At 52.1% G+C, this 24,216-nt stretch overlaps 1 protein-coding gene across 3 annotated transcripts in view; it reads right to left on the bottom strand.

Annotated features, from left to right (window-relative positions):
• Nucleotides 1-330: 330 nt before the first annotated feature.
• The window catches only part of RPS6KA2 (ribosomal protein S6 kinase A2), a 376,214-nt gene continuing 352,328 nt past the window's right edge, over nucleotides 331-24,216 (bottom strand). For all 3 annotated transcript variants that reach the window (XM_084776488.1, XM_084776490.1, XM_084776489.1), the window contains 9 exons: nucleotides 22,095-22,225; nucleotides 21,200-21,325; nucleotides 15,696-15,785; nucleotides 13,934-14,092; nucleotides 11,745-11,906; nucleotides 9,512-9,588; nucleotides 8,253-8,370; nucleotides 4,138-4,275; nucleotides 331-3,369 (listed from right to left, as the gene is read on the bottom strand). In XM_084776488.1, coding sequence (XP_084632614.1) covers nucleotides 3,244-3,369; nucleotides 4,138-4,275; nucleotides 8,253-8,370; nucleotides 9,512-9,588; nucleotides 11,745-11,906; nucleotides 13,934-14,092; nucleotides 15,696-15,785; nucleotides 21,200-21,325; nucleotides 22,095-22,225 — 1,127 coding nt within the window. In that variant the 3' untranslated portion in view covers nucleotides 331-3,243. The remainder of the gene's footprint in view (nucleotides 3,370-4,137; nucleotides 4,276-8,252; nucleotides 8,371-9,511; nucleotides 9,589-11,744; nucleotides 11,907-13,933; nucleotides 14,093-15,695; nucleotides 15,786-21,199; nucleotides 21,326-22,094; nucleotides 22,226-24,216) is intronic.

Genomic DNA, 24,216 nt, shown 5'->3' with positions numbered 1-24,216 from the left:
ATACCTTTGTACATGTGTATGCAAACATAATGTACACATAATGACCTATGTGTGCACATGTTCTCAGTCATGTGTATGCATTTTGTGCACCACTCCCACAGCTCCACATCAGGTGTACCTAAAAGAATGCAGCTGCACACAGGTGTGTGTGCAATGCTCTTAAGTGGAGAGGACACATTGCTGCGTCACCTCGCCACGAAGTTCAGTGGCCACAGAAGTTCACAGTGGCCTGGAGTGTGTGGAAGAGACAGAGGACACGGGGTGGGTCCATGAATTGTTGTTAGCAGCAACGTAGGAACTGCAGTGGTTCACGTTATTCCAGAAAAAATATTACACTTCATAAAATCCATGTTTATTCAAAAAAATCTCATGGGAAATTCTGGAAAGCATAATAAATATCTGTACAGTGGCCGCCCGTCTCAAACACAGCCAGGAAGTGTGAACATGGAGTGAGCTGTAAACGGAGCTGCCGAGCATGTGAACGCAGTGTGAGGCGGGAGCAGGGTGGACAGGTGCATTTTCATCTGCACGGATGAGCCATGCTGGCTTCGCCTCCCACCTGTCCCTGCCACGCAGGGACGACACAGTCCTTTTCCACTCGGGGCGTCTCACAATCTTGCAGGTGGTGTAGGGCAGCAACACATGCCAGAGAGAAGAGAGTCATGGCATATTCCTCCTGTGCTTGAGAGAAGCGGGACAGTGCAGGGGAAATCCCAAAGGGCATCTTAAGGAAAAACACCATTTAATAAACAATACTGCCAGCATTAGATACTACACTCAGAAAGCCGAACAATATCCAAAGATCAGTGCACACAGGGAGTTGAAAATCACACACATTCCGACCTTCGGACAGGGTACACTCATGGCTTGCCTGCCCTTCACTTTAGGGTAGAGGATCTGACAAGCCCCTCCCCCACTTCAGTGGGGCACTTGGCATGTTCTCACCCCAAACAGGACAGGAGCTGCCAGTGGGATGGCCCAAAAGTGACCACTGGGAAGGGGTATGGGAGGATGTAGGCTGGGGTTTCCCATGACCCTGATAGGTGGTGACAAGGGGCTGCTGGGAAGCCCCAGTCAGAGGACCTCTCATTGTGTTGGGTAAAGGGTTCACAGGACAGGCAAGGTAAACACTGGGGACGCAGGGGTACATGCCACAGCCGCCTGCTGTTGCACTGAAGACTTCCATCCCCCCACATGCTCTTCAGGCTGACTCTATGGGAGATTTCAAGTATCAAGACCAGAGTGAGAGTGGGGACATCGAGGTATTTTTACTCTCAGCAGAGCAGGGCTGAGCCAGCATCCTCTACAGACAGGTGACATGCTTGGCAGACACTTTGAGGATAGAGTTTGGTGTGCCGGTCCCCTCCATCCCTTTGTCGGGAGTGGGCTGAGTGTAAGGCAGAAAACCTGGCATTGGTGAAAGAGGTGATGGGACCATGAGATCACATGGGAACATGCTGTGCCAGCCTCCTCAGCAAGGCCGTCTGTGTCCTTTCTCTTTTCCATAGCTGTAGATCTGAAGCTGCAAACACAGCCAGTCCAAAGGCTGTGGGCTGCTGGAGCATGGATGCATGCCAGAGAGGCGCTCAGAGGCTGGCCAAGCTCCTGCTCATTCCCGAGAGGACAGGACCTGTCACTAAGACCACCCACAATTCTCTCCTTTCAGAAATGGAGGGGGTCAGACCTAAAAAAATTAACAGGGAAGCAGCTTCAGCCTTGGGCAGAACATTTCCCATTGAGAAAATACGAGAACTTCTCTGGGGACACCAGGAAAGGGCACACAGTCCGTTCCCACTCTTTGTATCCTCTAATTCACAAAACAGAGTCCAGGGGAGTCATTAAAGCTTGTGAAGTAAGTTTACATCTTGAGGGCTGAAATAATTAGACTGAGCAAAGGAATTATTTTCCAAATGTTCCACTGGGGGCAGGTGTGGGCGAAGACACCATGGCCACCATTTGTGGTCTTCCTGGTGCAAGCTTGCTGTGACCAACAGGTGCCTCCTACACCTACTGGGCAGAGGGGATGCTCCTCAGACTGGCAGGTTCTGAGCCACAGTGGAGCATCCTCTGTGCTGAGGGTATCCACTATGGGGATACCCTTAGCAACGCCCCACCCCCATCCCACCCAGAGAGACTGGAGGATACACAAGTCCCTCTTCCTGGGCCAGGCTGAGCACGCTGCAGCAAGCGTCTCACTGATTATTCTGCATGACGACACAGACAGCCTGCTCAGTGCCCTACTGCTCTCTACACAGATCACACTCTGAAAACACAGGGCTAGTAACCCAGAACCATGGCTTCTCTGAAAAGCATCACTCCTGTTGACAACCTGACCTGGGATCTTCTGCCTCTCTGAGGTCAAGGGGCCCGGGTGTCTCTCTTGTCCTCAGTCAGGCTCAGGGAGGAAACACATTTCCATTTCTTCAGTTTCTCCATAGCCCAGGAAAGCAGACAGCGGAAACTACACTGCCTCTGGCAAACGTGCAGGGCTGCCAACACACCTGGCAATGGCAGAGCCCCATGCTCTGGGGCCAGAGGCTTGGGGGCAGCAGTGCAACGGCAAGCTGCTGGGGCTCCTCTCTCAACCATCACAACTCAGGCTCTGAGACAGGCTCCGCTGGCTAGACTCTGGGGTTAGGTGCTTTCATTCTGGCAAACCAGAGATGGCCAGGGAGAGGCCACCCAGCATCTCGGTGAACCAGAGGATGGTGAGGGGCACGCTTTGGGTGATTTTGGACAGGACTAGGCAATTAAGCTGGATGTCATCACATAGCCACTGGTGTCACAAGAACATCCATCTTCCAGAGACGCTGTGCAGTCTCCTGGCAGGCACCCTGTACCAACATTCTTAGAGTGACAGTGGGGCGCCCAGGAGAGAGGCTGATCACTTAACTGACATCAGAATGGTGAAAGTGTTCTGAACATAAGCCATGACATGAAAAGACCAAGAGCCCTGAGTGAGCCCAGGCAGGCTCCAGCAGGGTGCTATGAGGTGACAAGTTTATTTGGTTTCACTCAGGAGGAAAGGAGAGCGGGCGGCGAGGTCAGCGCAGCGAGGCTCAGACATCCTGGGTGGGCGGGACCCTCCCCAGGGCGTCAGAGGAGACAGAGAGACAGCCAAGGCCAGATCCGTCTTTGTGCTGGACTCAGGGTCACTCAAGTGCCCACGAGGAGGACCTGGCCCTGGCATCTGTGAGCTGACAGGTGCTGGGCAAGGAGGCTGACGCTGGAGGTGGCCGGCCACTACAACCTGGTGGATGTGAGTCTCTTCATGCCTCTGCGCTGCGCCAAGCTAGATGACAGCACAGGCTCTAGCCTTGGTGCCTGCGGTGTCCTGTTCAGAGCAAAGTAGGTGGCTGCCATGGCGCCCTGTAAGAGGACGGGAAAGCCGGTGAGCAAGGTGCCCATCTACTCCTGCATGGGAAGCTGGAGCTGCAGCACCTCGGGGCCTCAATTTACCCCCAGGTGAAGCAGGGAAGACCTTCATCCAGGATTTTTGGTGCACGGAGGTAGCAGGTATGCTGCAGTGCCCACAGTATAAGCCCACAAATGGTGGCTCCTACCATGACATCCCAGGCTCAACTGGGGCTTGTGCCTTAGTCTCTAAGACTGGAGTGGAGTTCCTGGGAAGATCATGTGATCATCTCACTGCCAACAGGAAGGCAGATGTGTGTGGGGCCAGCTGGGTCCCCAGCTGTCCATGGCCAGAGGTTCTTAAGCTCGGCTACTCTGAAGCAGTCTGGACTAACTTGGGTAGCTCGGCTTGTTTTGGTGGAACTCCACACCATTGAGACAAATCCGGGGTGGACTTCTAACAGGATGGGGCTTGGACTACACAGACTGTGGGTCTGCCTGGCAGGCGAAAGCTGCCCTAAACAGGGCTTGCTAACAGGAAGGGGACTTTTACAGATTTCTGGTCCAGAACTGAGGGCTCTGGAGCATAGGGCTGTAAGCGATGTGACCATGCACCACCCTACAAAGCGTCACTCAAACACAATTTCTGCATGTGTGCTGAAGTGACACCTATGTGCCTGCAACTGGTGATGTGACAAGCTACCGTGTCCTCTCTCCAGTGCTGAGGCACTGTCTCCCTTGCTCCAGGGTCCACATGCCCTCTGTCACGCCGCCCACCGGTACCTTCACTAGATGGACATCCTGTCTGCTCAGCTGGCTTTGGGAAAGGTACTCTCTGTTCACAATCCACGGGTGTTTCAATACTTGAACTGCTGTTAGGCGCTGCTGTGGGTCCACATGGAGCATCTTGGACACGACGTCCTGTCAAGAGTCCAGAGGGGAGAAGGGCTGTGGTGCTGGGCTGGCCGGAGGAGGCCCAGTAGAACACAGCTGCAGTTCTGAGGTGACTCTTTGCATTTGGGTCAAACGGCTTTTGGTTTACGAGTGCGTGAATGTAAGCTAAGTGCCAATGACTCCTGACTTAGCAGTCCATAGAACGTTTGTGTCATTGAAGATTTTATAGCAAAGGTATTTGAAAGGTTAAATGGCATAATGGGCTATTGAGATGCTATTTTAATAAAAGCAATTGCCTTCCACAAACACAGGAAATAGCATGCAGTGCAACAGTGCCCATCTACAGAGAGACCTAACGCCTCCTAGCATCTGGCATCAGGGACCTTAGTGATGCCCTGGAGCAAGTCTGTCCTGGAAGCAGAGCTGCTCCTGGTCTCACGTGTGAGCATGAGAGTAATGAAAACACTGTTTGCTCACAGCCTCACAGCTGTGACATGGTGTCCCAGCACACACGGGATGCATATGGTGACATGCTATCAGGGTTTGGGGGCTACTCAGTGGCAGAGCAATTACTCAGAGTTATGTGAAATGGAATTGTTTTATCTCTCACAGGCTCCTGGGTAAAGCCTTGGTCCCCAGGTGTTAGTGATACACTGGGAGATTCCAGAAGGTTTAGGAGGTGGTGTCATCTGGAGGAAGAGGGTCACTGAGAGCAGACTGTTGGTGCTATCTTGTCGTTGGCATCTTCCTGTCTCTCCTCTTTCTGCCTGGCATGAGGTGAGCAGCTTTCCTCTGCTACCTGTTCCTGCTGCTCTGATACTCTGACTAAGCACCTGAAGCCAAATGACCCTGGGCTGAGCCCTCCAAAACCATGAGCCAAAATAAAGCCTTCCTTCAGCCAGGCGCGGTGGCACATACCTGTGATCCCAGCACTAGGGAGTCAGGGGCAGGCAGATCTTTATGAGTTCGAGGTCAGCCTGGTCTACAAAGTGAGTCCATGACAGCCAAGGTTACACAGTGAAACCCTGTCTTGAAAAACAGAACCAAAATTCCTTCCTTCTTTAAGTTGTTTGTGGCAGGTGTTTTGGTCACAGTGATGAAAAATGAACACACCCAGCATGCATGAGGCCCTGGGTCTGATTTCCAGAACCAGGAAACAGTTCCAAATCAAGCAATGACAGACTCAGAAACACAAAAACATGCTATCACATGGGTGTGTGGGAAGGAGCAGTTAGGTGTTAGAGTTCAAGACATGGGAAATGCTCCCCAAACACCAGCTGTCTCCATCACCTGCATAGCAGCTCCACCAGGCCCTCTACTCTCTATACTACCATCACCTCCGCCACATCCACTACCATCACCTCCGCCACATCCCCTACCATCACCTCCGCCACATCCCCTACCATCACCTCCGCCACATCCCCTACCATCACCTCCGCCACATCCCCTACCATCACCTCCGCCACATCCACTACCATCACCTCCGCCACATCCACTACCATCACCTCCGCCACATCCCCTACCATCACCTCCGCCACATCTCCTACCATCACCTCCGCCACATCTCCTACCATCACCTCCGCCACATCCCCTACCATCACCTCCGCCACATCCACTACCATCACCTCCGCCACATCCACTACCATCACCTCCGCCACATCTCCTACCATCACCTCCGCCACATCCACTACCATCACCTCCGCCACATCCACTACCATCACCTCCACCACATCCCCTACCATCACCTCCGCCACATCCCCTACCATCACCTCCGCCACATCCACTACCATCACCTCCGCCACATCCCCTACCATCACCTCCGCCACATCCCCTACCATCACCTCCGCCACATCTCCTACCATCACCTCCGCCACATCCACTACCATCACCTCCGCCATATCTCCTACCATCACCTCCGCCACATCCACTACCATCACCTCCGCCACATCTCCTACCATCACCTCCGCCACATCTCCTACCATCACCTCCGCCACATCTCCTACCATCACCTCCGCCACATCCACTACCATCACCTCCGCCACATCCACTACCATCACCTCCGCCACATCTCCTACCATCACCTCCGCCACATCCACTACCATCACCTCCGCCACATCTCCTACCATCACCTCCGCCATATCTCCTACCATCACCTCCGCCACATCCACTACCATCACCTCCGCCACATCTCCTACCATCACCTCCGCCACATCTCCTACCATCACCTCCGCCACATCTCCTACCATCACCTCCGCCACATCCACTACCATCACCTCCGCCACATCTCCTACCATCACCTCCGCCACATCCACTACCATCACCTCCGCCACATCTCCTACCATCACCTCCGCCACATCCACTACCATCACCTCCGCCACATCTCCTACCATCACCTCCGCCACATCCACTACCATCACCTCCGCCACATCTCCTACCATCACCTCCGCCACATCCACTACCATCACCTCCGCCACATCCACTACCATCACCTGCATCACCTCCGATATATCCAGCACCATTGACTCTGCCATCATGTCTGGCACGATCTCCACCATCTCCCTACTATTATCTCTAACATGATCTTTGCCACATTCCCCACCTTTTCCATTGGTTCTGCCAGGACTTCATGACACCCAACACTGTCACCCCCCACATTCTTCACCATCACCTCCACCACACCCCATCATCACCTTCACCTGGACCCCCAGCCATGTTCTCTATCGTCCTCCATTCTCATCCAGCAGTGAACTTCTACACTGTCACCTCCCCCCCCCTCCCCCACATCACACCTGTGGTGTGCAGATGGTATGTACGGATGTGATGTAGGGGGATGCAGGGACGGTGTATGTGTGTATAGTGTTGTGCGGTCTTTGCATACATGTGTGTATGTGGTGTGTGGCATGCACTCACCCCTGCATGCATGTGTACACAGGTCAGAGGAGGACTTAGTTGCTCTGCTTATCTCATTTTCTGCCTTATTTCCTTGAGGGTCCCTCACAGGACCTGGAACCAGGCTGGCAGCCAGCAAACGCTGCCTTCTGTCTCTCCTCCTCACCAAGCCCTGAAGGTAAAGGTTCACGTATGGTGATGCCTACCTTTTATTTTTGGATGTCGGGTATTCAAACTAGCACTCTCACCCACTGAACATCGCCACAGAGGACAGCCCCTTTTAGTGCCCAGCTGCCACCTACTATAGTATCAGCCCCTCCTCCATGACCTCCACCTTCTGTACCGCTGCTCCAACCCCTGCCTGGGGTCACACAGGGGTGGGGAGGGAATACCTTGTCTCAGAGCCCTGCCTTCTGCTGCAGAACTTTCATGGTAATAGAGAGAAGGCTGCTGTCACCGCTTACTAACGGTTAGACTGCAGTGTACTTATTTCATTACTGGGTAGAGTCTAGCACTTGCAAACACTAGTGGTGCTTGACCCCTGGCCCACACCCTCAGCCTAGCGGTACATTATTTTACTAGGCAGCCATTTGATGACATCCATGGAAGAAGACTAGAGTTCTACGGGCAGGAGAGCAAAGCTGGGGACCAATGTGTGCACACCGGGAAAACCCAAGTTCAGTGACTATAAAGTAACACAAATGTTGGAATCACCTGGGAGCGTCTCTAGAGAGGAGGCACTTGGCAGCAGAGGCTTTGCAACCTCACCGCTTCCTCAGGGTGCCCAGTTGCTCGTCACTCTGTACACTTCAGGCCTGTAGCGCTGGTCACAGCAGCCAGTTCCCTATGCACCATGACTCTCTGAGCTTGTCTGCATATGTCTCCATTTGTCTATGCCTGTGTGTACAGCCATGCCTACACCACCTATTGGGTTTGGTTCTCTGTAGAGCTTTACAAAATTAACATCATTTTTTTTTTAAATTAAAAGAATAATACGTAGAACACTCTGAGAATGAACGTCTGTAACGTTTATACGGGCGGCATGCCCAGGCCACCAATACTCCTCTGCAGGGTCTCCTGCCAATGGAGCTGAGGACACCAGGAACTCTACTCACCTTGGCCGCGTCAGATATGGAGTCCCAGTTCCCTCCAGAAAGGGCAAACTTCCCGCTGCCAATCCTCACCAGGATCTCCTCTGGGGTATCGTCTGGCCCATTGGCAAAAGGTGTGAACCTGCATGGGTAAGAGGATTGACACACTGAGCTCACAGCCCGGCAGCAGTGCTCTCTGCTGAGGGGATGCTGTCTGTCTCTGTGTGTTCTGAGTCCTCGCTCAGGCCAAGGCATGGTGCACGTCCTAGCACTGTGCCACCTTCCTCACTTGGTCAGTGCTACAAGTCACCAAGATGGGTGGGGACAACCTTTCAGCCCAAGCTTTGAATTATGTTTCAGTCTCTTTGTGTCAGTTATTGGCTTCCTAGGCGGAACAGATAAAAAAAAAAAAAAAAAAAAAGTAACACTTGCATCTTTTGTTTATGGACTGAGCATGTGGAGACCACCCAGCTGACTCTCCGTGTTCTTATCCTGCAGGGTTTGCGTGTTCACCCTAACACTGATGGGTTGCCCTTTGTTTATACAAGCATGGGGAGGGGAGAGGCCTGGCTGAGGACACTCCTGGTGCCCCCCATTACCCAGCCAGCATGGTGCCCCCCATTACCCAGCCAGCATGGTGCCCCCATTACCCAGCCAGCATGGTGTACCCCATTACCCAGCCAGCATGGTGTACCCCATTACCCAGCCAGCATGGTGCCCCCCATTACCCAGCCAGCATGGTGCCCCCATTACCCAGCCAGCACGGTGTACCCCATTACCCAGCCAGCACGGTGTACCCCATTACCCAGCCAGCACAGTGTACCCCATTACCCAGCCAGCACGGTGTACCCCATTACCCAGCCAGCATGGTGTACCCCATTTCCCAGCCAGCACGGTGGCCCCCATTACCCAGCCAGCACGGTGTACCCCATTACCCAGCCAGCACGGTGGCCCCCCCATTACCCAGCCAGCACGGTGCCCCCCATTACCCAGCCAGCACGGTGTACCCCATTACCCAGCCAGCACGGTGGCCCCCCCATTACCCAGCCAGCACGGTGCCCCCCATTACCCAGCCAGCACGGTGTACCCCATTACCCAGCCAGCACGGTGTACCCCATTACCCAGCCAGCATGGTGGCCCCCCCATTACCCAGCCAGCATGGTGGCCCCCCCATTACCCAGCCAGCACGGTGCCCCCCATTACCCAGCCAGCACGGTGTACCCCATTACCCAGCCAGCACGGTGGCCCCCCCATTACCCAGCCAGCATGGTGGCCCCCATTACCCAGCCAGCATGGTGTACAGCAGAATCCCCAGGCTCCAGACATCACACGCTGCGTCGTAGCCTTGCCGCTTCAGGACCTGGAGGGGCAACAGGCAAGGTCAGGACTGCACGGGGCAGCTCCACCTCAGAGTAGGTTTTCCTAAGTGGATGGGAAGGGGGCAGGGTGGGATTGTCTGCTGGGCTCAGCCTGCCCCACCCACCGTGGTGTAGCATGGTTCCGGTGGAGACAGACGGGTGGGGGTGGGGGGACAGGCACAGCACTTGCCTGACACACTGTGTTAAGAAGTTTTGTTTTCAGTTTGTTAGATTAGCCACGTATAGGGGTGCCATTCAATGCACATTGACAGTGCAATGCAGCCATCTTCCAGAACCCCATTTTCCTAAACTAAAAATGGGGTCCTCAATAAGTACAAATTCCCTACTGGCCAAGCTAGTCCCTGACAACCCCATTCTACTTCGTGAATCTGACCTTGTGAGGAGCGTCAGGGAAGTGGAATCACGCTGGCCTGGGACTCACGGAATGACTGTGAATCTATCATCCCCTTGTCTCCACCTCGCTGGGACAAGAACGCACCACTGTGCCTGGTTTATGTGGTGCAGGGAGTAAGCCCAGGGCCTCATGATTGCTACACACACACTGCACCGTCCACACCCTCAGCGTCTCCTCAGGGTTCACTCATGCTGTGGCAGGTGTCAGAATTCCCTGCTTTCAAGGGCTGAGTAATGTTCTGGTGTGTGTGCACATACGTGTTTATTAGCCAGCGGTGGGTCCTTGGGCTGCTGTTGTAAATAACATTGCTATATACAAAGATGGACAGACATATTTAATTCTTGAGGTTATGTAGTTAGGAGTGGAATTGCTGGAGTGTATTTTGAGATGAGGTCAAACTGTGCTGTTTCCAGCCCCTGACCTCACAGTCTTCCTGTCTCATCATCCCACAGAGTTGCAGCAGACTACAGATGTGTGTCACCATAACCGACATGTCTTAGGTAAACATGAGGAATTACTAAGGAGGAAGGATTCTGGTGAACCGCCATGTCACTCACACTGTACACAGGGGATTGTTGGATAGGTTTATGCTTCAGGCTGGTGGTCATGGAGCACCGTAGATTGCTGTGCTGCCTGAATACAACTGTGCAACTCTGTGCTCATGGGTAAGAGTGAAGGGCCTGCTTTCATCACTGCCCCTTGGCATCATTTGCCATGGTGCATGGCAGCTAATGCATGCTGAGTGAGCTGCGCACCTCTGTGTCACTGGCTGAGTGATCCCGGAGTTTGCTTCCTTTCCTCAGTCTACAAAAAGCGGCTTCCTATATGTTCTCTGTCAGCATTAACAATGGGCAAGGAACGCACAGTGAGAATTTCAAACCAGCAGTTCCAAAGGGGCCAAGGCTGCTCACGTGCAAGCCAGGGGAAACCGGATCCTGCCCAGTCCTGGATCTGCCTGAGTCTCACTCAGCAAAGCACACAGCAGCCCTTTGCATGCCTGAGCCTCTCTTGGGTGCAGCAGCAATGCCAGCCCCGCTGCCACTGTGGTCCCTCCCCACTATTTCACTATCAACTCATGCAAGAAACCAGACTCCTCCTCCTAATCACCCGTGACACAGAGCCTACTAGAGTTGGCCTCAGGAAGCTGGCAAGGGGACAAGGTGCTCTTCTGTGACCCTTTGAGGTTCCAAGTGGGGAGCACAGTGAGTCCCTCATGCACACGCGAGCATTCAGCTGCACACTGTGGTGGGCCCCCAATATTTTCACTTGGATGGATGCTGCCTTGTCAAGGAAACACTAGAGCACTGGTTCTCAGCCTGTGAGTTGCAACTGTTTTGAGGGCCGAGCAACCCTTCCATAGGGGTCGCCTCAGACCATCAGAAGACACAGATATTTACATTAGGATTCAGAACAGTAGCAAAATTACAGTTATGAAGTAGCAATGAAAATGATTTTACGGTTTGGGGGTCAGCACACCATGCGGAATGAACTGTATTAAAGGAACACAGTGTCGGGAAGGTTGAGAAGTACTGCTTTAGAGCAAAACCACTTAAGTTTTTCCAGTGGAAAAGCAACCTCTTGCAGAGGGCACGTAGGACTGGCTGGTTTCTCAGCAGGCTTGCCCTCCTCCGCTGAGCCCACTGTGCTGCCTCAGTGACCCACGCTCCCTGGTTGCCCTGATAACAGGAAGAGCTGCTCTCCTCAGTCTGACAAGTCTGTCTTCCCTGGTTTAGGGGACCTTACCTCAGGGGCCACAAAGTTCGCTGTGTAGCAGGGGGTCATGAGCAGCCCGTTCTCCGCGCGCAGCTGCTTGGCAAACCCAAAGTCACAGATGCGGATAGACTCGGGGTTCCCAGACTCATCCATGTACAGAATGTTACTTGGTTTCAGGTCCCGATGAACAACCTGCAAAGTGGGAAGCAAGAGTCAAAGCCGAGCGGGAGAAAAATAGGGGGTGCGGGAGGCAAAGGCCGCCCAGGAACTGACTACTGGGCAGGTCCCACGGCAGGAGAAAGACTGTTCTGATGGGCCTCCCTTCACACAGAAGGACTATGTGACTGAAACAAACAAACAAACAACCCATGCTTGTTGGAGACACAGGAGTGGCTGTGGCACTATGCACAGAGGGTCTGTGGCAGGCAGCTCTGGCTGCAGACATGAAAAGGTCCCCAAGCTCTGGTCACTCTTGGAGGGCGGGGGCTAGGGCATTCCAGGCATGGGCCACTTGTCAGGGGTGCCAGAAGCACTGGTGGGCCTGCTGTCACAGGCACACTGACCTCCTGGCAGCAAGGGGAAGAGTCAGGGCTGCAGACTGCACCTGAGCCAGCCAAGGCAGACTCCAGGCACATCCCACAATTATAGTGACAGCTGCCACCACAGAAGGGCCAGCATCCCTCAAAACAAAGCAGGTGTTTAGGATGTAAGGTTAGACTTCTGAAGGGACAGAAGGCCCCTGTGCAGGTGTGTGGTGTGCCTTCATGAGGCCTGACATCTGAGCATCCCAGCTGTTCTCTTGCAGCGCAGTGAGAGGTCCTGCTAGGAAGACTGCAGTAAAACACATGGGCAACCTGGCCCGGCTTGTAGACCCCGACGGCAGGCTCTGGGAGACTGGAAGACTTGTCGCCATCCCTCACCTCCTCCACTAAACAGAAAATGCCCGTGAATCTCTCCACTCAGGATACTTCTGGAATCTGACTATTGGAAAACTGTGTTGTGGAACTCCTAGTTCTCCAGGAAGCCACACAAAAGGACCCACTGTGAGACCTTGGGAGATCTGACAAGCCTCTGCACACAGCTGGCACAAACTTGCTTTATGAGAAATTCTAAGGAGAAAAAGGACCAGAGGGAAGAGTGAAGGTGAATGATGGTGTGTGTGTGCGCGTGCGTGCGCGCGTGTGAGTATCTGTGTGTGTCTGTGTATATCTGTGTGTGTAAGAAAAGATAGTGGTCCACGCTGAAGTGGAGGAAAGATGGAAGGATGAAGCAGAAGGATGGAGGAAGGGATGAGGGAAGGATACAGGCAAAGGATGGAGGAAGGGATAGGGAGGAGAGAGGTAAAAGATTGAGGAAGGGATGGGGGAAGGGTGGAGTTTAAGGATGGAGGAAAGAGCTGGGTGTGGTGGTGCACGCCTTTAATCCCAGCACTCAGGAGGCAGAGGCAGGCAGATCACTACGAGTTCAAGGCCAGCCTGGTCTACAAAGCGAGTCCAGGATGGCCAAGATAACATAGAGAAACCCTGTCTTGAAAAACAAAACAAAACAAAACAAAATAAAAAAGGATGGAGGAAAGGATGCAGGAAGGATGCAGGAAGGGATGGAAGAAGGATGGTGGAGAAGATGCAGAAAATGCACGTCACTGGCTTTCCTTCTTGAGACTCAGAATGTACTGCCTTGGTGGGGGGCGGGGCGGCTCTTTAACCAACATGTGCTTGGTTGCTTGGTCTTCTAAGATATACAAAGTGCATGACACACACTTTAGAAGTGAATGCATGTAGAGCTCAGTGCAGCCTTGGCCATCTGAGGGATCCCAACCATTACCCTTTCTCTTTAGCTTTATGTATCACAAGCAATGAAAATTCTCACTCTCTCTTTATCAAGGACAGAGCATCAATTTGTCTTTGCTGAAATCAGTTAACACTGATTTATCAACTTAGTTGCTGTATATACCAAGTGTACCAATGACTTTAGACCCATAAAGGGTGGCTGAACACACCCCAGGGGATTACATCACATGGCTAAGTTGATTATTAAGAGATGAGGAGATTGAGGGCACAGGGAAGCATCTGCCCTCCGGTTTGCCTAAAGGCCAGGTGTCAGTTTATGAAGGCGTCCCACGCCTGCACCCACAGCTCTGTGACTCCTCCATGCCCTTGCATCTACCTTCCTGAGGAGTCCCCTGCTGCCCCGAGGCTGGCCCACTGCCCTGGCCTTACCCCTTGAGAGTGCAGGTAGTCCATGGTCCTGGCAATGGTGTACAGCACATCGCTGGCCTCCCGTTCTGAGAAGCACCGCTGACGGAGGATGCGGTCCAGCAGCTCCCCCCCTCGCATGAGCTCCATCACCAGGTATACGTACTTGCCGTCATCGTAGACCTGGAAGCCAAGGGGAAAGGCACCAGACCTCAGTCCCTAGCTATGGCTCCAAATGGGGGAGGAGAGAAGAGAGCAGAGGGCTGTTTCCTTACGGGTAAGATAAGTTGTCTGACTGTTGTAAATGGGTGAATAGCCATTCCAGCCACACTGGAGTAGCTCTTCTTAAGTAGGAAGGAGTCAGCTTTGACATCTTGGGGAAGGAGCAAGCTGGGCCACGGGATGCTCAGGAGTTGAGAAGGGTCGCTTAGCTAGGGTATGGCATGTAGTGATGGTGCCAGTCTTTGGCAGGCAGGCACACATGGAAAGAAAACTGACAGTGGCAAAGCACGCACTCTTCAAGGACACTGCTTCTCAACTGTCATCGTGCATGTAATTGTGGGGGTCAAGTCAGAGTAGGTTTACAGAGCTTGGGACCTGGCTCTAAAAAAGATACATTTGCCCACATTAACCTTAAACTATGTTTAAAAATAAAAAACAAAATGCAAACTCTGGCAATATCTGTGCCCTGCATATATGAAGACCACACGTGTATCCCAGTCACCATATGCATGGGAGCCCTCGGGTACCCAAGGTCTGAGAAATAGATGCAAATGGGGTGACAGGCCTGAATGCTTTATTCTTAGCTCAGTGATAATCATTTAATCAACAAAATTTCTAGTACAAGCTACTAAAATGATTTACCTGACTTTGACCTGTGTAAAAGGTGTGAAGCTAATTCTGGTATGGTTGTTTTGGGCTTATGAATTCACTTTTCCATTCTCCAGGTGGAAAGAAGATGGCGTCTCAGACCTGGGCTGCTTGACCCAGACAGCAGACAGCAAGTCTGAGGATGCGGATGTGCTGGCTTTGGTTCGAGAATCTTACATGTAAACCAAGAGTGGACGGACAGTTAGAGCACCTTGCTTGTGCCCTGAGGTGCCTGAGCTCCCCAGGAGACAGAGCTGGCTCAGTCTCAGCTTGCAGATGCAAGGCATTCATTGCTTATGTTCCCAGGGGTTGGACTCAACTCCATGAGCTGCTGCCCAAAGGGACAGTGAGGAGCTTGCGTGTGTGTCACCGGAATAATTTTGAACTCCTAGACAGAGGTAAGGGGAGGAAGAGGAAATTTTCTTCTCTCCCCAAACCAACCTACACTTCAGGCCTTTGTGGAGTTAGAGTGGCCTGTAGACTAGCTTGATGTGGCTGATTCTCACTCCAATCCCCTCATCAGGGAAAGCCCCAAAGAGGCTGTAAAAATCTCCACCGCCAGGGCTCAGTGGGACCTGCTACCCCCACGCCACGCTGCATCTGTCAGTCAGGAATGACTCAATGATAACGAATGGCACTCCTGTTCTGATGCCCACGGGTGTTTCCTATTTCATTCTTGTGCATGACATGCTTGCAGAGAGAGGGGACTGTCCCAGCTATGTGTGTGTGAACCCAACGTATGGTGACCAGCCACCAAAGCACCAGAGACTTTTGGGTGGGAAGTGCCTATGGCACTCGGCCCTCCTCGACACACGAACATGGGCAGTGTGAGAGAGCTTGCACTATGCAAATGGTGGCAGTTTTGCATCAGTTGAAGAAAAAGCCTGAGGTGGGGCTGCTACACAGAGGCACTTACATCTTTGAGGGTGATGATGTTGGGGTGCTGGCCGTAGCGCAGGAGGATCTCAATTTCTTCTGAGGGGTCCCTTTTGCTCTTGTCGATGATCTGAAGAACACACAGCAGGAAGCAGTGAAAGGTTTGCTGCTGGCCTCGCTGGACTGTTATAGGTAATGGACTGAGGCCCGAGAGAGCCCCGGCATGCTGCTCCAAACCACACAGTACTCAACCAAGCTCACTCAAAACTACTCAGAAATGTAGGTCTAGTCTCTCCTGCCTTACGTAGGAAAAAAAAAAGGCACAACTAAAAAGAAGAAACCAGGTCTGTAATTCCAGCTACCAGGGTGCAGGCAACAGGAAGACAGGGATGTAGTGAGGGATGTAGCTCTGTGACAGAGCACTTGTCTAGCATGTACAAGGCCCCAGGTTCAAGCCTCAGTACCGTAAGAAAGAAGGAGACAGCCTTCGGATAAGGGTCCCAAGATATCAAACGGCCAGATGCAGGGAGCAGGCACGGAGAGCTCACCCAGGCACCAGCAAGTAACTCAACCCGTTTTGGCCACCTAACTCTGGGCAGTTAAGTTCTCACTCAGTCAAAGTGAGCCTCCAGGCACTGAGCACCTCCTCTCTGTCCTGGAAACCGCAGGCCAGCCACAAGATGAGGTGAAGTAGCAGGTCCTCCTAACAGACGCTGGAGGCTGAGCAGGCTGCAGTTCCCTCGTGTCAGGCAGATCCTTTCTTGTTGGGTCCCCTCTCCCTGCCTGGCATTTGCACAGTGTGTTGGAATAGCATTTAAAGCTGTTTAACTCCTGGAAGGTGAGTGGCTTCCCCTTACGTGGTAGTATAAAGCAAAGCCTGCCTTTGAAACAGATGCCCTGTGCCACATGATTGAACCTGAAGGTGCCTTGCCTTTGTTTGTGGGAAGAGCTGGTGAGAGAGAGGATCCATGTGTAAAGTGGTCGGCAGTTATGTTAAGAATGACTCTTTTTTTTTTTTTTTACATGGTTTCTCTATGTAGCCTTGGCTGTCCTGCACTCACCTTGTAGATCAAGCTGGCCTTGAACTCACAAAGATCCACCTGCCTCTGCCTCCCAAGTGCTGGGATTAAAGGCATGCGCCACCATGCCCAGAGAGAATGACTCTTAAATTCAGAAATGCCCTGCACCCCAACAGCATTTGATGCCCCTGCACACAAGCGCCATCTAGTTGCAAAGCCCCAGACTCCGGCTACTGTGGGTATCCCCTCCTCAGCACCTTCCCCAACAATACATTTATGGACTTAAACAATTAGGCTACAGATGCATTTTTTTCTCGAAGGCATTTCATGACAAAGCCATCCACTCCTAACATCAATCCAGTCTTTCCCCTCACAAAGGAGCTGGGTGCGGAAACAATGAGAGGAAGCCTTTTGTCTACGGCCAGGGACACTCTTCAAGCTGGAAAAGCACCACAGGTGCGTCCTACGCTGTCACTTTTGTTATAAGCGGAGAAGGGATATAGACAGACACATGTGTTTCCTTGAGAATGCATAAATAACCATGGAAGGGAAGAGGGAAATATTAATAACCTTGGCTTCCCACGGAAGAGGAAGTGGGTAGTGAGGGGGTGGAGCTATGGCTGGGAGGAGGAAGTGGGTAGCGAGGGGGTGGAGCTATGGCTGGGAGACCTGAGGTTTCCTCCAGTCTAGCTTCTGAGTCTGGAATCATGTGAATGTTGTCCACTAAAAAAAAAAGTACATGTGAGAACACGGTAACTACCATAAAAACACCCGGGACTACACATGCCTGACCTGTTACCTCACTGTAATATCTGTGTTAATCTTATGTGTTCTGTTGATGTAAGTCACGAGAGAAATTCCGATGCACAGTCACAAACATTTGTGAACCAATCCGCTTTTTAAAGTTCTGAGGATTTCATGGACACTGAATAACGCCTTAATACTGTCATAAGAATGTGTAGGTTCATCTGGGGTGTGCACAGAGGACCCCCTGGTTAATTTCACAGGATGCATGTGCCAGGGCACTGACTTGTGTGCCACAAGAACACACCGAATAATCCTTCAGTTTTCTGGGGTCATGTGCTGCAGGTGGATAAACTCCGTGTGTTTGCGCTGCGGAGCACACCGCTGCTCACCCTGCTCGGAGACGCTAAGCCAAGGTGTGCAGATGCCTGGATCAAGTGTGGCTCCCACACGGCTGCGCAGGAGGACAGCTCTTCCAGCAGGTGAATCATGTGCCCGGGTGGCTGCTGGTACTCAAGTCACTTGGCCACCATCAGCGCGTCCCCCCTCTTTTCCATTTCCCTTTTCTGTGTCTGTCTGCGTCCTTCTTTGTGTTTCTCAGGCTCCCCGTCACCTCAGCACCCCTCTTCCAGGAGCTGAGCCAGTCACAGGCTCGGTCTGGAGGCAGCAGGGCGAGCACCTGGGCAAGCAGGATGCACCCCAGCACCCAGCTTCCTCCCACTTGTTGGAAGTATCATACTACGCTGGGAGCAAGGCCAGTAGAGTGTGTAATTACTTGGGGAAAGAAAAAACTCTAACAGACATTTTCTCCTGTAAAATTAATTTAAACAAATGATAAAAAAGAACTCCAGTGTTTTCTCAGTAGGAAAAAAAATTAAAATTTTCATGCCAATCAGTCCTTCTAAAAATACACTCTCCAGGACAAGCATCTGCTTAATTCTACTTCCTGCTGGCTGACAAGTTACATACGATGAAGGAGACTATGTGCGGGCATGCAAATGCTGCATGATGACATGATGTCAATCCAAACCCCGCTGCTATGGGCAGTCCTGACCCGGGTGTGGTGGCCACGTCCTCTGTTGCAGTTAAAAACAGGGTGACACGCACACAAACACGGTCATCGTCCAATTGATGACAATCCATCTGACAGAGAAGCCAAATCACACTGGGGATACTGGCTGTCAAACAGAAGGACCTTAGAGCTCATCTCACTGCGCACAAATCAGAGACCTGGATGACCAGGACATGAGTGCTAAACTCTTAACTAACCAAACACTATGACGTGTAGCACAGGCCTGTCTTCTACAGCTCGGCCCACTCCCAACACAGAGGTGATGGAAGGCCTGCCTAGGCTCTGCTCACCGCAGCACACGTCCAGTACGGGTACGGACACAGGAAATGATGGACCATTGGCTCTTCCATCTTTGAAGGAGACCCTATGGTGGGTCCAACCCTCAAAGAAGGGCACTGGGTGCTGCCTGACTGCACGTGGCTCCTAGGCCACAGCTGGATGACGAACTGTGTCTTGTCTACAGGCCACTGCTTTTTGTGGTCCTGTTCCTTACACTGAGGGTTAATTCAAGCATTTTCCTGACAGTTAAGTTACAAGCCACTACAGTCTTGGAAAGGACAAGGGAGCCCTCATGCTCACCACTTGGCTTGTCCAGGGAGTGTCAAAGCTTCACAAGGCAAACAGGAACGCCTCGCTCTTCCTTCTGCCGTCAACTAGAGACACACGCCTCGCTTTTCTTTCTGGGGAGCTATCTCCCTAGCAGGATCTTTGAAGATGGAGTCCTGACTCCCAACAAAGCTGAGAGCCAGTGGAGGCTCTCTCTGTGAGAGTTGGATGTGGGAATACCAGAGAGAACATGCCGCTGGCCTTGCCAATGGGGCTCAGTTGTAGGGCACAGAAGTAGGTTGTTTCTAGAAGGACACTGGGGCTGCCGAGCTGGGCACACAATGGATGTGTTTCTTAGCACTCTCTGGCAGCACTGTTTGCTTCTAGGAGTGCTGCTGGCCTGGAGATAAAACAATCTAAAGAATTCTGTGACAAACAGCTCACACAGAGAAATGCTAAGAAGACCACGCAAGCTTACAAAGCACTGGAAAGCGCTCTGGGGCGAGGCAGAATACGGATCTTGTGTAAACCCCCAGCTATGCACAATCCAGACCTGTGTCTGTGCCACAGAGGGGACCACTCCATGACGCTGGGTGGTGACCCTGCTGTGGCTCTGAGGGCCTGCTTTCACTGCAGGACTCCAGGACATTTGCCCCTCCCCCCATCCTCCCTCAGTCCTTCCTTCACGGGCAGGCTGAACGTGGGGAGCTCGTCAGTTAATCCTTCTACGTTGTTCTATCCTGTTGGATAAATCAAAGGCCAATTTGTCAAAAGGCCACAGACTGCTGAGATGTTTGTTTTTGTTGTTTTGTTTTCTAGGCTGCCGACTGCTTTCACAGCCTGAGGAACCTGACAGCCTGTGGAGATGCACACTGGCTGGAAAACATGCTTCTGAGAAATGCCCACCTTCAAGAAACAGCTGTGGATGCAGAATACCTCTGCAGTCAGTGTGCTGAGCAGCCTTTTCAGAGCTTGTGAAGTCCCGATTGGTGGGCACTGTTCCTATGGTGTCTGGCCTTGCTGGCCAGCTCCATTTCTCCTGAGACACTCCAGAGAGCTGGGCCACTGGCACATGCCAGGCAGAGCCGGCATTCCATGCCATGGTAGCACAGGCTTGGACTTTGTCCTTCAGGTCTTTTTTGGTGTGTGTGTGTATATGTGTGTGTGTCTATGTGCGCACTTGTGGGTGCACACACCCCATAGCACAGGTGTGGAGGTTTGGGTCCTTGTCTGAAATGGCCTCTTTCTCACTGTTCACCTCTGCATAGCCAGGCTAGCTAGCCCAAGCAATGCTGGGGATTCTCCTGTCTCTGTCTCCCATCGCACCTAGGAACAGAGCAATACAGATGTGCGCTGCACATCTGGTTTTATGTAGGTTGTAGGGACTTGAGGTCAGGTCCACTTGTTCTGCAGCAAGCATTTTACCCCGAGCCGCCATCTCCCCAGCCCTGTGTGTCAAGGGTTTGGACAGGTGGTGGAGGTTTGACAGCCTCATGGTGGTTTAGAGAGAAAGCACAGTGTGCAATGCACAGTGTGTGCGCTTCTGTGTACATCGGGCCCTAACTTCAGAAGAAAGATAACCTCGGGTTTTACTAACTAGAAAGCCCTAGAAACCAGCATTTTGGATTCCCAGGTCCAATATTTAAGCCTGCAACAATTGCAGAGCTGAAAATGACTTTGTAGGGCTTGTCTTACAGGTGTCGTACAGGCCTCAGCACGTGCCGTCAGTCTGTACTTCTATTTACTTCCTGGATCATTTTCCCACAGCTATCTCTCTTTTCTTTCCTTCCTTTGATAAATGCTATGCCTGTTCAGCCGATTCTATCTCCTTAGATACCGGGCGCCTAGGGCTGTTGCTCTTGGCTGTGCTTAGTGACTAAATGTGATCAGTTCCATGTGGGACATAACGGAAATATTTATCATTGGAAAATAATTTTTTTGGTCCTTTGAGATAAGGTCTTGCTACATACAGCAGCCTCCTCTGGGACACTCAGCTCCCCTGCCTCGGTTTCCTGAGTGCTTTGGTTGCAATTATGTGCCACCACACCCAGCTTGAAAAATAATTTTTAAACGGGTGACCTCATATCAAAATAAACCGAAGTCTCTCACACACGGATGGAGGGAGCTGGCTGGGACCGAGTCCGTCAGCACTCCCTGTCTTACCTTCACAGCATACTCGGCATCGGTGGCTTTGTGCACACACCGCTTGCACACTGAGTAGGAGCCCACCCCGATGTCCTCCTTGATCTCGTAGCCATCAGTGAAGTGGACGTTGTTCCCGTGTAACTGCTGCAGAGAGAGAGAGGCCAAGACAGGGGTGGTCAGCGCCTTTCCCACAGGTGTACATGTGGCAGACGCAGAGACGCAGGGCACCCTGGGAACTTGGGAGCTTGAGGAAACTGAGAGTTCCTTGCCCAAGGTCACAGAGCTATACACAGTTGGTCCTTAATATTCAGACATCAGGATGCTATGTGTCCACCAAGCACTCATTTTTCTCTGTGGAAGTGAGACCCAGGAGTAAAGAGGCACCCGATGTGGCTATGTGCTGCCTCCAGGGTAGCCACATAAAGCACCAACCTCAGTGTTTAAGTCACAAGGCAGTGCTGGCCTACATGTACAGTCCCCACTTGCCACCTGAGAACAAAAGCCTCATGGCCACTAGGGAGATAAATGGCATCTATGCTGGACGAAGACATCAAGTGCTGACTTCGCTCCCAATCCTTCTGAGTTCTCTGAGTTCTAGCTGTAGTCTTATGATGACAGAAGTCTAAATAATGCCCCCACTGACCTCCTGACGACACCCACAGCTCACATAGAGGAGATGCCCAAATCTGTCCCGAGGGGCCACTGGCATAGCATCCATGGTGACCCTCTCCTCAGGACCTTCTTATTCCTTCTTAGAAATGAATCTGTAATGGTTCAGACCACCAGGGACATCACCAGTAACATCTATACACAGGGAGACGGCTACCATTGACCCACTGCTGGCACCCAGCACAGGGTTTCCAAAGCCAGGCATCAGGGCCCTGAACTGAGCTCCTGGGGTAATCAGACTTACCTGCACAATGGGATGGATGGGGACCTTGGGCACGTCTTGCTGTGAAGGCTCCTGGACCAGGCTGGAGGCCACAAAGCTGAATCCCCTGAACAGGTGATGGGCGTTCGCACTTGGGGGGACACCAGGGGAGTCTGTGGATGAGGAAGGCATGGTTGACACTCCATATAAGGCAAGTGAGCCAGGGCAGAACAATGGTGTGCACACGTGTGTATGTGAACACACAGGCTAGTGTGTTGGGGGAAGGCATATGCGCACGAAGAGGCAGAAACACAAAACTAATTCAGGCACAACCAAGAGTCTGATTTGCATGACAGTTCTCAAATAGCCACTGTGTTTAAGGTTACCCAAGATTCCACAGCCCGCCACCCTCCCACCACCAGATCAAGGCCCAAAGCTGCCAGAAGGCAGGGGTGCCACTTACTCCGCACCTCCTTTCTGGGCTAGGCAGGCGCTGTGTGCCTTCCCCAGCTCCATGCTCACCTACAGCCCTGCCTCTGCACAGCCCCTCCACAGCTGCACAGCCCCTCCACAGCTGCACAGCCCCTCCACAGCCAGCACAGCCCCTCCACAGCTGCACAGCCCCTCCACAGCTGCACAGCCCCTCCACAGCCAGCACAGCCCCTCCACAGCCAGCACAGCCCCTCCACAGCCAGCACAGCCCCTCCACAGCTGCACAGCCCCTCCACAGCTGCACAGCCCCTCCACAGCTGCACAGCCCCTCCACAGCTGCACAGCCCCTCCACAGCTGCACAGCCCCTCCACAGCTGCACAGCTCTATGCCGAGGCCACATTCTGATCCTCGGGGGCACATGGGCAAAGTCACTGCTGCCCACAGTCCAGCCAGCGGATGAAAGGAATGATTTTTTTCCCTGCACTGTGGCTCCCTAAGTTCCGTTGAGATCTGTTCAAAAGCATGACTTAGGATCTGGTTCTCCTCCAGGCTCACCGCTAGGTAAACAGAAAGGTAAATGCCTGCCTGGCAGGAAGGAATATCTGCGTGTGTACGACAGAGACGGAGCAAAGGAAGCAAGCTTCGGCTATGGACGCTGTGTCTGGAGATTCTCAGGCTCTTGTGTCGGGGCCGCATGCTTATTTCATGGGATGACACTCAAGCCAGGGAATCTGTAACAGTGAGCGCAATGCAACCGACAACATCTGGGTTTGGCCAAAGGAAAGCAATCTCAGAGCTGAAGGAGGGAGTTGACTGGTCCAGCCTCTCGGAAGATGGGGGATGGGCAATGGCACAAGGCCCGCTGAGGTGCCAGCCTCCATCTAGGGATTTAGTCCTCAGAATTACTTTCAAAAGCAAAACAAGTATAGAAAATGTTGTTTTTTGCATTACTTGTGATAGAGAAAAACCACAGCCAACCTACATGCCACTGTTACGTGTTGGCTCAGTTTATTAACAATTAAACTTTATTATACAACCCAACTAGCATATACAAGAAGGAAAAAAAGGTTAAAGGGACAGAAGATTAAAACCTCCTGGAATCCGTTCGGCAGGACGGGTCCTTAGGTGTCTCAGTCCCACGAGCTGGTCCGATCCTTTCCTCTCTCTCCACGCCTTCTTCCTCTCTCCTTCTACCTCTCCCCAGTCATATGCAAAGGGCGGTCCCTTCTCCCTTCGAGGGTCAATTAGGAAAACAATAGCCACGGTGGGGTTCCTAGGTAGGCTTCCTGAATTCCAAGCCCAGGAAGGCTCCAAACAGTCTCTCACAAGGTATTCATGGTGTGCCTCAAGGGTAAAGCCCGCCAAGACTGCTTCCACCTGAGACAAAGCTTAATCTTTCCTATACCTCACCCTTCTCCCTAAAAAATTAAGAACTATATACACATATATACATATATACATACTCATCAGGAATCAAGAGCATAACAAAGTCCTTTTATACTTGTTAACCTAAGGGAAAGTATACCACTATCCTATCAAAGAGAGTCCTTTTCTTTCATGAGAAATTGTAATTATTAATCTACTAAAGCTTCTAGTAATACTGTGGCTATCTAGTCTTCAATCCCATCAGAGACCCAAGAAGGAAAATCTATCTAATAAAGGAAGTGCTGGCAGGCAACTTCCAAGTTGCAGAGTACAGAGAGAGCAGACTGCCTGGATAGTCACCGAATT

The sequence above is a fragment of the Acomys minous genome (genome assembly GCF_964271855.1).
Source record: "Acomys minous genome assembly, chromosome: 3".
NCBI lineage: Eukaryota > Metazoa > Chordata > Mammalia > Rodentia > Muridae > Acomys > Acomys minous.
Note: the sequence above shows the minus strand (reverse complement) of the source record. Positions and strands in the feature narration are given on the sequence as shown.